The following is a 17,142-nucleotide window of genomic DNA, read 5'->3' as shown; positions in this document are numbered from 1 at the left end:
GAAACTAGAGTAAAGAACAGAATTGTCAGACACACAAGTGAACATAATTTGTTGGGGGAAGAATCAACATAGTTTTTGTGTTGGGGTGGGATATAAAAGAAGATATAAAAGGTGTATAAAATCATGACTTGTGCGGTGAAAGTAAAGAAGGAAAAATGCAGTACAGTTGTCTGTAACCATACATACTCCAATCTATACTCCCTCCCCCATCCTTCCAATGTGGTCATGTCATTCATAAGTATGTTGCATACTACTGAAAGCCACCGCTATCACGGTATGTCTACACTACCACCCTAGTTCGAACTAGGGTGGTTAATGTAGGCAACCGAAGTTGCAAATGAAGCCCGGGATTTGAATTTCCCAGGCTTCATTTGCATCTTGCCGGGCGCCGCCATTTTTAAATGTCTGCTAGTTCGGACTCCGTGCCGCGTGTAGCCGCGGGCACGGACTAGGTAGTTCGGATTAGGCTTCCTGTTCCGAACTACCGTTACTCCTCGTGGAAGCCGCAGACACGGAGTCCGAACTAGCGGACATTTAAAAATGGCGGCGCCCGGCAAGATGCAAATGAAGCCCGGAAAATTCAAATCCCGGGCTTCATTTGCAACTTCGGTTGCCTACATTAACCACCCTAGTTCGAACTAGGGTGGTAGTGTAGACATACCCTCAGTGAGGTTTTCTCCCAAACAGAAATGGTACTATTTTTCCCTCTTCCTTTGGGCCATGTAAGCCCATAATGTGGGGAGCGCAAAGCATCCCTGAATTGCCCCCGTGCATCCAACTCTGTTTGTGATAAGTGCTCTTTCTGGCTGATCATACTGATGCAGTGGCCCTTTGTGGTCATAGCTCCCTCTGGAGGAAGTTACTTAACCTCTGGCTCTGCAAAAATTGTGAAGAGCACAGCAAGCCACAGTAATGCAGACAACATTAATACTGACATGTAAATGGATCTCTAGACACCTCCAGTGAGATTTATATGCCAAAAACACATTTAGCAACTATTCTTCATGTGCTGAATGTAAACAAACTGTCTTTTGTCAGGTCCTCTTAAATTAGGTTATCATTCTATAAGCCAAGGTAAAAGTGAGTATTCAGGACCCCTAAAATGATGGTGGAGACAATAACTCCATTTATGACCACGTCATTTGGTGGGAATAGTATCCCAGTCTGTCCATGATTGTTTTAAAAAAAAAAATATCCTGGCATTGTGAACTTTTCCACATCAGCCTTTGTAGACATTCATCTAGTGTAATGTAGAGAATCATTCGCTGTGGTACATGACCCTGAATACCCTTTATGGCTTATGTACTCGTTCTCCTTGAGGAAGGCAAACTGTAAGCCATGAATCCCATCAGGGACCCCAGCAAAAGTCTCATTTTTCTCAAGGTCAGTAATTACTTCAGAAATCTCTTATTGCTCACTGCATTGGAGGTCAACTATAGAAGCCTGGTTGCCTTGAAAGCTCCATCACCACCTTACTACCATCAACTTTCCAAATTCAAATTGATTTGCAGTGGACTTGTAGCAGTCTAGAGTGGTCAGTTTTTCAGATGGATATAGCCGTTTATCTGCTCTGGAAGGTCAGTTCAAGCTGCTTACAAAGTTCCAAAGCATAGCATTTTCATACAAAAGTTTTGGACCCACTGTTCATCAACCCAAGTGTGCATGATAAAATAATGTGATCACACCAGTCTGTGCCAGAACTGCCAATCTCCATATGGGTCATGAGAGGCTATAAGCAACACCACCTCTTGCTCCATGAAAAGGTCTGTCAGGTGTCTTTGGTGGATCAGAGAACACAGCTGAAATATCTACTAGCATTTCACATTTCTTGTATCTATTTACGGGCACAGGAGCGAAAGCAAAGGCAAGAGAAGGTGCCTCTATGTTGCTGGCTTTGTAGCTGGGACTCCAAGGACCAAAACAATGGCATGATATGATGCATTGCTAAGCTATTCAAAATTCTTGCAACAAGCAAGTTGAACAATCAAGTTTTCCCACAGTTAACCACAGTCAAAGCACTGGAGCTGTCAAATTTTGGAAAGGTGCTAGGATCTGTCTTCCGCACTATGAACATTAGAGCCCCAGTTTCAAGCCTTGTTTAGAAATATTTTAATGTAGGGTTAACAATTAAAGATGGCGGTAACAATTAATGTTGATGCTTAAGTCCTGGTTTCTCTAACCAGGTACACTTTTCTCTAACCCTGGTCAGCTGACTAAAGTGAAAACACTGCAGGGAGCACAGGGCCAACAGAGAACTCAAGTAGTTCCCCGCTGGCCCTGTGCTCCCTGTGGCATTTCAAAGCGACAGTGCCGCATGGAGTCTGGGATCAGTGGGGATTTCCCCAGCTGACCACGGGCTCCACGTGGCACTGCTGCTTTGAAATGCTGCGTGAAACCTGGGGCCAGCGAGGAATCCAGACCTCAGTTGGCCCTGGGCTGCATGTGGTTTTTCAAAGTGGCAGACCCTGGGCTCATGTGGTGTTGCCATTTTGAAACATCCACACAGCAGCTGCCCAGGTCTGTCCCTGGGCTCCACGTGGTGCTGCTGCTTTGAAGCACCCCTTTGTCTTCTCTGCCCCCCCCTTGTTGCTTCTTTCTGATAGAGGTGGCGGGGGCGGGGAGGGGGCAATGAATCGACTAGTGTGTTGACTATCCGATAATTTGCTTATTGGATAGTCAACTAGTCATTCACATCCCTAGTCGCAGGAGTATCAAATGTTCTGATGCATACTTCCTAGTCCAGAAATGCCCTTTGTATGTGCTCTCGGGGGCAGGCAAGAGCAGCTGATATTTAAAAATGATGTTGAGGGTCTGTGGATCTAGTGTTTTGTGTAACAGTATAAGCCCATGTTAGCTTTGAGCAAACAGTGGTTTTAAACAGAGTTGGTATGAGCATGAGTAATCAGCTCAAAGCATGTGACCAAAAATAATGACATTGAGAGTTACTGTGTTGAAGTTGCAGTGATCCTTGAAAATACTATGCCATCTTATTTAAGATTGGATTGAAGTAATAGAAATGAAATATGGTTAACTGTTTATTGAATGCAATAAATAATTGGCAATATAAGAAACTGCTTCATCTGGCCTTAAATGAAGTTCTGTAATTAGTAGCAATGTCACTTATTTGTAAATTCTCCTGCTGGCCCGTGCTTCTTGCATGCTTTGCTTTTGAAATGTACAAGGCCAGTGGGGGACTGCTTGAGAGAGAACTGAGAACTCTGAACTAGGGATGTAGGCAACTAGACGACTACCTAATAAGCTGAGTAGTGACCCGACTAGTTGCTTCCCTCTCCCCTCTGTGAAAAAGAGGCAGCAAGCAGTGGGCGTGGGAGCTAGTGCTGTGGTTAGCTGGCTTAAAAGATGGTCCAGCACCATCTCATGGGAGCAAAAGAGGCAAAGGTGTAGCTGGGGACCCATGAGCCAGAAATGAGCTGATTCCTAGCTTGCATCTGATCCCCCTGCTATGCCTCTGCCTTATAAATGTATTAAGAGCCTAGTGGCTCTTGATACATTTAAAAGTCAGAGCCTTGGTGGGGTGAGCTCCTGGGCTGGAGCTAACCCCATTGAGGCGCTGCAGTTTTCCCCTTATTGACCACTCAATTAGCTGATTACTTGCAATTTAACATCCCTACTCTGAAAAGCATATTGAATTTTCATACATAGTCTTAGCTGGTCTTCACATTGTGAAGGAAGTACTAGCTGAAAGAATGATCACACATACTAATATATGTTATCATTGGAACCAAGAGGTCTGTGTCATAGAAACTAAGATAAAAAGAGATGAGGCCAGGGGTTACAGAAGTGAGGGGAGAAATGCAGTCTCACTTGTGAGGAACCCAGAGAAGAGCTTTCCTTCCTCTGTTGTTTGGGTAAGCTTTGTGTCTTAACAGTTCATAATTTCTTTGGCTGGTGTGGTGAGAGTTCACCCTACTGTTTCAGCCCCTTCCCATTGGATGTGTCATAGGCTGCAGTATACCTCCTTTTCCTTGTTCTGTACCTGAACATGGAGGTGTTCCTAGATTGCATGCTGTGGCACCTTGAATATACTGCCATTTTGGAGAGTTGTGAGTAGTTCATGAGCTGACATTAATGAAATGTCATACTTCTATGCTTTTATAAACATTTTGTATTTAATTTTTTAAGTGCATGCATCTTCACAACAGCCCTGTGAGTAAGCTATTTTTCTCATTTTTAATAAGGAACTTAAAAATTGATTTGCCCAGGGCTCTACAGTTAATCAATGGCACAGCCAGGGATTGAAATCAGAAGTACCTGATTTCCAGCCCTCTGCCTAAATCACTAGACTAACTGCTGTGTTTTTTCTACATAAATATTGCCTGCAAAAAAACCTGTTAAAATGTTTACTTTGTAAAGCAGAGCACTTAAGTTGGGAAATGTCAGAATTAAGGTTGCCTGTGTGATCCTAATTTGGTTCCCTTGTGCATGTGCATTATGAAAGCCTATGCTTGCTTGATCCTATACTAGTCTTCAATATAAGGCAGGAATTTGTTGTCTAACTATGGTATTGGCCTCTCTTTGGCGTAATTTTTGTCACGTGAAGCAAGTAATTTATCAAGTAAGCCTCTTTGTCTGGCTCACTCCACACTCTAAATCAGGGTGGGCAACAGTTTTTGTAGGGGGGGCACTTCACCAGTTTTGATAGTGGTTCCCAGGCTGGTTCTGCCTCTGGAAGGGGCGGAGCATCAAGTAGATGGCACAGCATGCAGGGGAAGAGGAGGTTTCGCATGCTCCCCTGTGGGACGAGGAGTATGCAAAATCTCTTGGCCCCTGCCTCTGTGGTACCAGGGGCATGGGTCACCTATAGGGAACAGCCAGCCAATTTGATCAGCTGGTGGTTCCCTCTGGTGTCACATGCTCCTAGTGGGGGACGAGACTTTGTGTGCTCCCCTGCTACCAGGTCTCAGTTGGCCTGAGCGCAGAGGTGTGTGTAGCAGGGCGGCCCGCCAACCATATATTACTCACCCCGGTATCAAAGGACTCCTTTGTTGAGCTCTTTCTGTCCCCTGCTACTTTTTCCTCATTACAGAACTTGTTATATCCATCCATGGTGCTGTCAGATAGGCAGCCAAGTACTTACCAGTAATCACTAATTCCTTGCTGAACCAGCAGTAAACATAGTGGCTACGTCTACATTGGTCCCTTTTCCGGAAGGGGCATGCTAATTTTTCAGATCGTAATTGGGAAATCCGCGGGGGATTTAAATATCCCCCGCGGCATTTAAATAAAAATGTCCGCCGCTTTTTTCCGGCTTTTAGAAAAGCTGGAAAAGAGCGTCTACACTGGGCCCGATCCTCCGGAAAAAAGCCCTTTTCCGGAGGATCTCTTATTCCTACTTTAAAGTAGGAATAAGAGATCCTCCGGAAAAGGGCTTTTTTCCGGAGGATCGGGCCGGGTCGGGGCCAGTGTAGACGCTCTTTTCCGGCTTTTCTAAAAGCCGGAAAAAAGCGGCGGACATTTTTATTTAAATGCCGCGGGGGATATTTAAATCCCCCGCGGATTTCCCTATTACGATCTGAAAAATTAGCATGCCCCTTCCGGAAAAGGGGCCAATGTAGACGAGCCCTCTCATTGTTAATCACTGCTGTTCTACTCATCAGTGATTGTAGATCTTTGTATATGTGAATTGGTGACTAAAAATGGTTTGCTTGAAAAGTAGAAATGGACCTAAAATGAGGCACTTTACTAAAAATATTTTTAAAATTTCTTTTGTGACACCTAAGTATTCCTGAGTTTACTGAAATGCTGTGGTTAAGCAATCAACAACACTTATATCTAAAATGATCATACATTGTTTTATTACAACTTAATATGTAGCTGGCTTTGTGTTTGGGAAAAGAGAAATTAAAATAAATTACTATTGAACTTATATGTCAACCTTATGATGAAATTCGTTAAATGGGAAAAATGATGTAATATTAAGACTTTAGTGTGTGATTCTAAAATGGTTCATACGGCGTATTGCAAAGTATTTGCTACCACACTTAGTAATGTTTAAATATTTGAAAAGACACATGACAGGCCACATTTCAAATCAGCGTCAAATTATGTAAAGAAACTGCTTGCAAAGTATGTGTGCACTTGTAAACAAAAAGTAAACTTGTAAACTCAATGTTCATGGCCAATTTCCATTTCCTATGTGAAAGATGAATGTAAGTGTTTTCGGAGACTATATTTAAATATTTGGTTACCATATTTGAATCCTTGCACAAAGCAATAATACCTATAACCATTAAAAATTGATAGTCCTTGGCATATGGTGACTTCCGATGATTGTGGTTTAGGAAGTGTTTAACATTTAAAAAAAAAAAAAAACTTTTGTCAACTTATTGTCATTGGTGATCAGAGTGAATGTATTTGTTAATGTTCCATTGTGTATTTAAAAAAATTATTAGCTGTTTGATTAAATGTGATGATTTTGGAATTTTGAAGGGTCTTTGTGATCTGTCATACAATTTTTTGTCTGTTAACTAGCATTGCACCATTCTACAACATGAATGCAAATGTTTATTAGATGTAGCTTATGATTTTATCCTGTTGCCCAGTGTTTGAGTGCCTTCCACACAAAATCAGTAGTAGTAGACACAGTGGACTTCATGAAGTTACTGCTGCTTCTTTCTGTTTTGAAGTTAAAATTCAGCTTGTGATAACCATTAGATTTGCTTGGTTAGTCTGCTATAAAGTTTGTTTGCTTTTTATTTGAATGGGGGAAGAACTGTTTGGTCCCTGCTAGGGTAGATTTCCAAGAATCCTTCAGTGTTTTTAAATGTATCTTGAAGCAGTTGCTATACCTTTTCATCAACCTTTTCTATATACCAGTTGTTGGCAACCTTCTCAAACCAGGGCCTAATTACATCAAAATTCATAACAAGTGATCAACAAAGAGACGTATAAGAATACCCATTTGCATGACTGAAAATATACTTAATAATATTGATATTTGTCATAAATGAAATATTGTACTCGCAGACTTGATTTAATGGGAGTTCTGCTGCTACATGTTTTCACACATTTCTTTGAAGTTTACATCCTAACGGGTCAAATCCAGCTTCATGCATACATTCAGGCTGTCTTCTGTCAATCTTATGGCAGAAGGCTGCAGATGTAGGGGTGCAGGAGTCTGGGGATGTGCGGATATGAGGGGCTCAGGGCAGGAGGTTCAGGTAAATGATGGGCTCAGGGCTGGTGTATATAGGGGGTGCAAGAGTTACGGCCAGAGTCTGGGAACGTGGGAGCATGAGGGGCTTGGGGTTGGTGTGTGGGGAGTGCTGGAGTGTTATGATGTTGCGGCCAGATGGGGGTTGGGAGCTTGTTGGCCAGGCTTCGTTTTTAAATAAAGTAATATATTATGAGCAACACAAGATTTTAACATTCTTTCTTTATGGCAGGAGTGGGGAACCTTTTTTGGGTTGGGGCCACTGACCCACAGAAAAATCAGTTGGGGACCACACAAGTGAGAAGCAGCCTTTCCCAATTCTCACTGATGTGGTCCCCAATTGAAACACGTCACTCCCTTGATGCTCCAGCCCCATGGTGGGGGGAAGGGCATGGAGGACTGAGGTTCAGGCCTCAGACCAAATTTACTCTTCTAGGGCTCCAGGGTTAGTGGATTTTGTGCCCCTCCACAAAATGTGGGACCAAAAATGTGGGTTTAAATGTGCAGGACAGGGCTGCCAGTGAATGGGATAGGGATGGAGATGCAGGATCTGGGCACAAGGTGCGGGTAGGCAGGGGTGAGAATGTGAAGTCAAGGTGGGGGGTAGGGTATAGGAATAGGCTGGGTGGGAGTAGGGTGTCTGGCCAGCGGGCTGGGGGCTGGATGTCTGGCTGGGGGGAGGGATGGGTGAAGGTGCAGGGTCAGGGCAGGGGGGGGCACTTGTTTTCATGCTGCATCACAGTCACCATGTAACATACCCTCCTGCTGCTCCCATTTGCTGGAAGGAAGCCTCCAGGAAGAATTCACAGGGGAAGTCTCCAGGAAGTGTGTCCCAGGAGAAGGAGCAGCATGTGTAGAGCCATTTTTGGTTCTGCTTGTTCCCCGCACACCAGGGGAACGAAAAGGGCAGTGCATGGAGCATCCCCTGTTCCCCTGCACGCCAGATGTGGTGAGGAGGCTAGGAACTTTCTACCCCCACGCTACCACCAGGAAGCTAGTGCTGGCGATCCAATCTTGCGGGGGGCCATAAGGCTGTAGCGCCAGTGCTGGCTCCTTGCTGTGGGGGGAACTGGGTCGGGAGAGGCTGAATTGGGACTCCAGAAGAGCCATATATGACTCGTCAGTGAGCCATGGGTTCCCGACACCCGCTATATACAACGTCACTTTTTCTGTGAATTTTTGCTGGCTGTTTCCAGAGTTGGTGTAAATGTGTAACTGATTGGTCTAAGTCTGAGGGGTAGTTGTGTTAGTCCTGTGGTGCATCTGACAAAATGGTTTTTACCTGCTAAAGCTTATGCACAAATAAATCTGTTAGTGTTTATGGTGCCATAGGAAATTGGTTTAACATTTTTTTCAACTTAAGAGCTAATACTGTAATAGGAATTTAATTAATTCTATAGTTAAAAATCAAATAATGTGGTCTACAAACTTTCTAGCGAGACTATTTAGCATTCTATGTATGAGATGTAGCTAATCTTTATTATGCTTAATTCTAGCTGTGCTTTTCATATCCCCTTTTTTCCCTTCTACAGCCCCATGATTTTGATGAATGCAGATTTGACATTAGTGTAAATGATAGTGTTTGGTACCTACGAGCTCAGGATCCTGATCACAGACAACAATGGATAGATGCAATAGAACAGCACAAGGTATGGATTCTGATTTTTTTTTCTTTCAGAATTGATTACTCTATATCTGCATAGTAATACATCTGGATCTGCAGTCACTAATATAGTTATAAAGGTACATATGATTTTAAAAGATATGATATTCTTGAATGTAATTATTTAAAATGGCAAAGCTTTTAGAAGCATACTTCAAAAATAATGGAGCAAAAAAGCAAACATCAATCTTTCTTGAGTGCCTTTTAACTAATACCTTATTTTACCATAGTTACATCCATACATTTAAAAAAATGTGGTCTTTTCTGTCTGGTACAGGTGCTGTTCAGACTCATATCTTGCACTTATTCTTTCTTTGTCTTTAAAGCCACACAAATTGTTTACATCAGCACTTTCGGTAGGCACCGTTGAACACTTTACTCTGTGTAGACAAGGAATAAGAGACAATCCCTGTTCTGAGACTTTTAGTCTTTATTCATGCAGTGTCGAGCACAATAGGGCCCCAATATCTGGTATCCTCCGATGCTATGGTAATAAAGTAGAAAAAAATTAAATTAGTTAACCTAAGTGTTACCTTATTAACTTCCAGCAGTATTTTCATTGGTATATACTTTCCTTATCTGAGAGTAATTTTCTCCTTTTATCAGGTACAGTTTAAATAGCGCATGTGCATTTTCACTCTGAAATCTCTCTTGATTTTGCATTTGGTTGTATAGAAAGTTCTTTTGGAAAAATATACTGACTTGATTAAAAACACTTTTCTGCTAGTTTTTGGATATCTCTAACTGCATTGTGCCTTTTACGTCTTCACTTTAAGGTGTATCCAGCACACTTCTGAGTACAGGCAGTCCCTGAGTTACGCGGATCCGACTTAAGTCGGATCCGCAGTTACTAACGGGGCTTTTCTTGCCCCGGAGGACTGGAGCGGCGGGACGCCCAGATGCGCTGCAGTCCGCCGCCCCTGTCCTCCGGGGCGAGAAAAGCTGCTCCCTGTCTCCCTGGTCTGCAGGGAGACAGGGAGCAAAGCCTTGGAGCACGCCCGCAGCGGGATAGCCCGGGCGCGCTTGAGCTGTCCCCCTGCGGGCGTGCTCCACGACTTTGCTCCCCGTCTCCCGACCAGCAGACCAGGGAGACGGGGACCAAAGCTGTGGAGCACGCCCGCAGGGGGACAGCCCCGGCGCGCTTGAGCTGTCCCCCTGCGGGCGTGCTTCTCCCTGGTCTGCAGGGAGACGGGGAGCAAAGCCTTGGAGCACGCCAGCAGTGGGACAGCCGCAGCGTGCCTGGACTGTCCCGCTGCCCGCGTGCTCTGCGGCTTTCTCCACGTCTCCCAGGTCAGCAGACCAGGGAGACGGAGCAAAGCAGTGGAGGACTTGGGCGTTCCCACCACCCCTGTCTCCCTGGTCTGCTGGGGGGGGGGGGGGTGCAGCTAGTGCCCCCCCCCCAGCAGACCAGGCTTTTCTTGCCTACCCCTGGGGTAGAGCAGCTGGGGGCTGCTGGGTTGGTCCCGCAACGCCGCTCCGGACCAACCCGGCAGCACCCCAGCTGCTCTGCCCCAGGCGTCCTGATTCAACCGCTGCTGGTCAGTTTCAGCAGCGGCTGAATCAGGACGCCTGGGGCAGAGCAGCTGGGGTGCTGCTGGGTTGCTCCAGTAGCACCGAGGAGCCGCGCTACTGGAGCAACCCAGCAGCACCCCAGCTGCTCTGCCCCAGGCGTCCTGATTTAGCCGCTGCTGAAACTGACCAGCGCTGACTACAGGAAGCCCGAGGCAGAGTTGCTCTGCCCCGGGCTTCCTGGAATCAGCTGCTGATCAGTTTCAGCAGCAGCTGACTTGGGGACGCTTGGGGTTCTTAAGTTGATTCTGTATGTAAGTCAGAACTGGCGGTCAGTTTCAGCAGCAGCTGAATCTGGACGCCAGCTCCGACTTACATACAAATTCAACTTAAGAACAAACCTACAGTCCCTATCTTGTACGTAACCTGGGGACTGCCTGTATATACAATTAGTCCCAAATCAGAATTCTTTTTCAGCATTCTGATGGAGAGAGAATGGTATAAAATTTGAAATAATGTCTGTTTGGCAGTCCTCTTTGCATCACTTCTGGAATACCTAAAGAGAGCTCTTAACTTATAATGGATAGATTGGCCATACTGTTGGATGTAGATGACTTTTGTAAGAAACATAGCTGGAGCTGAACATATTTTGACCAAACCCCTTCTCTATTAACTCTTTATATGTTGGTCCTCTTCAGGAATATGAGGGGAAAATGGAACTTAAAAATGTGCTTACACTTTGACCTTGCTTGTACTGTCCCATTCATCATCCCTTTTGTCATCTTGGATTATAAATTCTTCACAGCAAGGACTGTCTCTTGTTTGGTATAGTGTTTAGCGAACTAGAGCCTCTGGCAAAACCATGATATGAGAAATACAGTTCTCCAACACTCCCCCAGTTGTTTGTTTCCAGGCCAGAAGGGTTCACTGTAGTAACATCTCCCAACTTTGGAAGCTTTGTTCTGCTAAATCAGTGACTTCTTACTATTTGCATTTCTCGTGTTATTGGGTTGTAATAGGAAAATGCAGATAATTCTTGCGCCCACTGGTGTGTTTGCCCCAAATTCTGTGCTAAGTGGCCAAGGGAGGTGTCTAATGAAAGCTTATGCTATGCTGATTCTATGTATGCTACTCATACACTTGTATGATTTTTTATATGTAAAGTTATGAATATGGGCTCTGTACTTGTATTTTAAATGTTTTCTGCCTGAGAGACCGCAATAGGCATCGACCACGTATTGTGAAGAGTGGTTATTCAGTGAATAGCTATGCTAAATAGCAATGATGCATGGATAATGGCTCTCAAATGTTGCCAGTTGACATGTGTGGAATTAAGCTGGTTTCCTAAAGGACATGGACAGTTCACTTGATCATGTGATCAACTCTGTTTTGAGAGGCACTCATACCTAGGAGAAGAATGGTTTTCCTGCTGCATGGGCAAGGTTATAGAAGATCCTGAGGGTTCCTCCATCTTGGTCTTCAATCCTGTTCTTGACTTCAGAAGCATCCTTCCTATGGACAGAGGGTCAGGAAGGATTTGTTGACCCATCCAGACAAAGGATGTACTCCAGAGGCTTTTAAGCTAATAAATTTGTTATATCTTTGCTAAGAGCCTACGTCAAGAACTTGGTGATTGATGTATGTAGTGTGTTTTCTTGAACAATCCTACTCTCCACCTTTTTTTTTTCCTTCTTTTAAAATCTAAAGGCTTGGCACAGTGTGCTCTTTTGGGTAAGATCTGAGGTATAAATTGACCTGGGACTCTGATTCTTTGGAACTGCAGCGAGGTTATAAAAACGAATCATCTGTGTAAAGAATGGTGTCAGTTGTGGCACAGGTAAAACTGGAGTGTCTAAGGGGATTGCTTCTGTAACTTCTTGCTGGCCAGATTGGTATGATGTGTACTTGGACTGTTTTGGTGCTGTTACAGAGAAGGACCCCAAGCTTGGGCTGCAAATAGCCCTGGTTTTAAATATTTCGCCTTGATTTGACCACCTCAGCGGTGCCCCCAGACCATCTGTTACATTACAGCATTCTGGAAGAGAAGTGGACTTCTAGAAATTATAGTCCACCACCTGCATCGGCTGTAAAAGATTGCATGTGAAATTCTGTTGGAGTGCTGGGACAGGACTGTGAAAGACAAGATTACCCTTGATTGTGGAAAGAGAAATGGATAAAGTGAAATAATTTTCATCCTTCCATTTGAAGGATTAGGAGTTATAGCACTAGGATATTTACTACCAGTCCTGAGAATTGTGTACACTGTGCTGGAAAAAGGCCAGTTTATGGGGAGGAGTTGCAGCAGAGCAGGGCTTCTCAAAATTCATTTCACTGCAATCCCCTTCTGACGACAAAAATTACTACATGGCCATGGCAAGGAGGTATGCAGACCAAGCCTCTCCCCGTAGGGCCAAAGCTGAAGCCTAACCCTTCCTCCCAGAGTGTGTGTGAAGCCAGTGCTTGAGGGCTTTAGCTCAGGGTGGGTGGAGGCTGTAACTTTGAGCTGCTCCACCCAGTGCTGAAGCCTTCACACCCCAGAAAGTCTAATACGAGGGTCTCAATCCACAATTTTGAGAGTAACTGCAATAGTGGATTAAATCCCTGAAGACTCTTAAATGACTAGAATTACCAGTACATGCCATTAGCACGAGTTTCACTGCTGCAAAACCAGATAATTGAACTTTTAGAATAGGGGATGGGGAACCTTAGGCCTGGGGCTGAATACAGCCCCCCCTTTGCCTGGATCTGGCCCCTGAGCCTCAGGGCCCACCCCAGCATTGGGGAGCCCATGCTGGCACTGCAGCACCCCAATGCAGAACTGGAGCACACAGTCTACTAGGCTGTGCCCTTCTAGGCTCTGGTGTGGGATGGGGAATGTGGGAAAATGTCTTTCTCAGTTGCGGGGTCACATCAGTGAGGATTTTTTGTTTTGTTTAGTTTAGCTTCTCACCTTTGTGCAGCTCCTGACTGATTTTAAGTTTAATATAAAGGTAGATTTCTGTTCATAACTTGGTTGGAAAATGGCAAAATATACATTCTAAGGGAAAGTGTACCTATTGAGGAAAGTGTAAAACAACCTAAGTATATAGCCGAACCCACAGTTGAGTTTTATTACTTTCTTGGTTAGTTAATGTAATACTACCAGATTGTATTGTTCAGAATCTGAAGTTGTTTTGGTGTTCCACCTTCTGTATAATCTAAATTTCCTAGGGGTTTTAAGTCTAGAGCAGGGCTACTCAACTTTGAAAGCCCCAGGGGCCACAATGATACTCTCAGCACATGTCAAGGGCCGCAACTTAAATGTGGTTGTATATACATGCAAATAAATTTGCAAATATATGCAAATAGCTTCTTCCACTCAATGTCCTGATGTTCCCCGCTTCACCTCTTGGGGTAGGCCAGAAACTCCGACACCCTGTACTCATTGGTTTCGGGCAGCCCTTCGGCTTCCATCTTTCAATACTCACCCCGGCTGAGAGAGGCCTCGCCATTGTGGAACCTGTTCCCAGTGGAGGCCATGTTCAAAGGACCCCACGGGCTGCATGTGGAGCACTCCATAAACTCAAACCGCACCATGGGCTGCAAACCAAACTGGCTGTGGGCTGCATGCAGCCCACAAGCCGCTTGTTGAGTAGTCCTGTTCTAGATCCTTCGCACTTACTGATTTTGATTATCTTCCTTTAACCTTTCTCATTCTATGCAACTCTGTCCGTGTGCAGAAAAAGTAAAAACTGTTGTTAAAATACAAAAACCAAACTCATTAATACAACAGTTCAGATCAAATCAATTCCTGTAATAAAACAACAAATTATTTAATAAAAAGAATTGTGTAATACGAGAAACCAAATACTCTTCAAAAGAAGGCTTATATTGTGCTTCAATATAACATACTTAGTTAATTCTCTGTCCTTGGAAAACCTCTTTTCCTAAAATGGATATTAACAAATTGGTGACATGTGGATTCTCAAGATGTGAAGATGTTTCAAGAGACTGTTCTATTTACCAGTCAATCCATCTTGGAGTATGATATCATTTAAAATAACCTGCAATGTGTGGGTAAATAAGTAGTGAAGGAATAGAACCTAGACACTGTATGTGAAGCAAGAGAGTTTATTACACAGACAGCGCTATCTGAGTGTCATGTAGCTTGTTAGAGCTCAGTGAACACTTCCAAACAATAGGTTGAAAATAATTATATAGGATGCTCAGTGGGCAGATTAAAGTGATTGGGGGGGGGGGGGGTGAGGGGCGTAAGATCCTGGATCCCTAGATAGATGCTAATTGTGAGGCAAAATAAGAGCAATAATATAAAGTTACATAGTGCTTCCAGTGAAACAAGTATTTAAACAAAGCAGACCTCAGTTATGTGTTAAGTGGTGATATATCTGTCAGCTTCAAGAAGGTATCTCTGGAGGATATGGTCCATCTGGGGATTAAAGCAGAGACATTAGGAGCACTTGACAATTGTGCATTTGCAGGGCTTGACAAATATGCTCGCCTGCGGCGAGTAGATATTACCAGCTGGCGAGTAGCTGCAGACATAGCTGCACACTATGGGCGGCACGGCCCCATCTGCTGGCCTGGTGCAGAAGCAGAGAGCCGCCAGGGAGGGGGAAGTGCCGCAATTGTCGCTGCCGGGTTGCCAGCAGGGCGTGAGCCAGAGGGCAGGACGCCGGCAGACATCAAGATGCTGGCGTAATGTGGCGTTGTGACGTGACTGCTGGATTCAAAAAGGCTCCAGCAGGCCTACAAACTGGAAGGCAGAAGCTAGGTAGGGGAGGAGGGAAAAAGAGGGAAGGGGCTTGTGCTGAGGGAAGGGGGCAGGTCAAGAGAAGAAAGGGGAAGGCACCAAGGGACAGGGTGGAGGAGAGACAAATGCCAGGGGACCAAGTGGAGACAATGAGGAAAAGGGCAGGTGGGAGGGGGGACAGGGTGATGCTGGTAGAGGAGAGGATAAGGGCCTTGGGGATTAGAGGGGGAGAGGGAGGTGCTGGGAGAAGGCTTGAAAGAAGAGGTGGGCATGAAAAAGGTGGGATGGAGCAAGGCATGTGTGAGGGCACAGGCATGAGGGGAACGGGGGCAGAGGGTGGTGAGGGGGTGGGCATCAGGGAAAAGGGGACAGGGGCAGTGAGGGAAGGGGGAGGCACCGGGAGGGTGCAGGGGTAAGGGAACATGCAGGTGCCCAGGGGATTCTGGGGGTGATGCAGAAGGGCAGACTCCTTCAGGGAAGGGACCAGCACCAGAGGAGAGAGGCAGAGCAGGTGTGTAGAGGGAGGTTTTAGGAGAGGGGATGAAGAGGGGTAGCTCACTTGATCAGAGTGGGGCTACTGGAGGAGTGGGCACAGGGGGGAAAGAAGGGCTGGTGGAGGGGGACAGGGTCTCAGGAAGGCTGAGGGCAGTGAGAAGGGCAGGAATCAGGACAGCAGAGGAGGGTGAGGAGTTGAGGGGGCAGCAGGCACCAGAGGAGCAGATGGAGCAAGGGGAAGAGACATGGCAGAAGAGGGAAAAGGTAGAGGTTTATAAGATATTTATTAATAACTTGTTAGTAATTACTGTTCTTATTCTTATTAGGAATTTATGCCATTAAAAAAACAATTTTTTTGGCGGGGGAGTGGCTAGTTCATTTTTTGTCTGGCGAGTAGGGTTTTGCATAATTTGTCGAGCCCTGTGCATTTGTTCCTTGCACCATTAAATGTTTCATGCCCTGTCTCCCACCCTGGACTAGGTCTGTAGGTGGGGGGATAACCATCATGTACTGTGTTTGTGTGCCAGTCCCAGACTCCAAATTTAGAATAGGGGTTCTTAACAGAGTATCATAGCCTGCCTCAGAAATTTTTATCCTACAATTAGTTTAGTACCATCTTTCTCTGAAATTTTTTTAATTAATTTATTTATGCTTATATTGTGGTGTTGGAATTATTATTAATAATACAAATAAAGGATGTAGCAAGGGATGTTAAATTGCATTTGAGGTAAACTTGTAACAGCTGAAAATTTCAGTAGTTACAAGTTGGGGGCAGGTAGCTCTCCACAAGCACCAGCTTCTGCTTTTCTCTCTCCCTGTGCTGCTGCCTCTAATATAGAAGCAGAAGAGGGGTAAGGGCATGCCTGTAACTTTGCACATTAACCCACAATCCCAGGCTCATTATTTAACCGTGTACACGTTAACGCGGGTGGAGGCCTGTGTGTAACCGTGCATGTTAACCAATGAGCCTGGGCTCATCCATTAGCCTTGTACACGTTTACATTTTCACATCCTTAAAAGTAACCATGACACTAATTCAACCAGAAATTTCTTTATTAAATATAAAAACCAAATAGTATCATACAGCTGCTCTGAGCATGCCTTAAATGCCTCAGTAATAACAGTGCGCATGTAGCATGGATCAAGTACGTACACCCAGCATGCTCAAACTCGTGTTGGATGTTTCTAATTGGGTCATAATTAAAACTGCTGCCTGAAGACCTTTGATTGGTTTTAAGCTTTACTTCTTTGTCCAACCTTTCTTTACATCCCATGTTGAGTTTTTAGAATGGCGGTAATTTTACATCATGGTCAAAAACTTAAATACCACAATTGAGTCACTTGCCAAATTCAGCAGCAGTAGCTTCCAGAGATGTACACACATAGTATTGAAGAGAGATCCTCCTACTATTTCATGAGTCTTGTTTTTTCGAGAGCTGCAGATTAATCAAATTAATTTAAAGCAATAGTGAACTTTAGGAGTCAAAGATGGTGTTCTAACATTGAGAACACCATTATGCGTTTCTCTTTCTAAATGCCTCTAGTCCCACT

The 17,142-nt window shown here is 44.6% G+C and overlaps 1 protein-coding gene across 2 annotated transcripts in view; it reads left to right on the top strand.

The window, feature by feature from the left end:
* Positions 1-17,142, top strand: part of CERT1 (ceramide transporter 1) — a 131,163-nt gene that overhangs the window by 21,406 nt on the left and 92,615 nt on the right. For both annotated transcript variants that reach the window (XM_006124267.4, XM_006124266.4), the window contains exon 3: positions 8,707-8,823. In XM_006124267.4, coding sequence (XP_006124329.1) covers positions 8,707-8,823 — 117 coding nt within the window. The remainder of the gene's footprint in view (positions 1-8,706; positions 8,824-17,142) is intronic.

Source organism: Pelodiscus sinensis, chromosome 6 (assembly GCF_049634645.1).
Source record: "Pelodiscus sinensis isolate JC-2024 chromosome 6, ASM4963464v1, whole genome shotgun sequence".
NCBI classification, from domain to species: Eukaryota; Metazoa; Chordata; order Testudines; family Trionychidae; genus Pelodiscus; species Pelodiscus sinensis.
The sequence above is the reverse complement of the archived record's forward strand: the minus strand, read 5'-3'. Positions and strand labels throughout refer to the sequence as shown.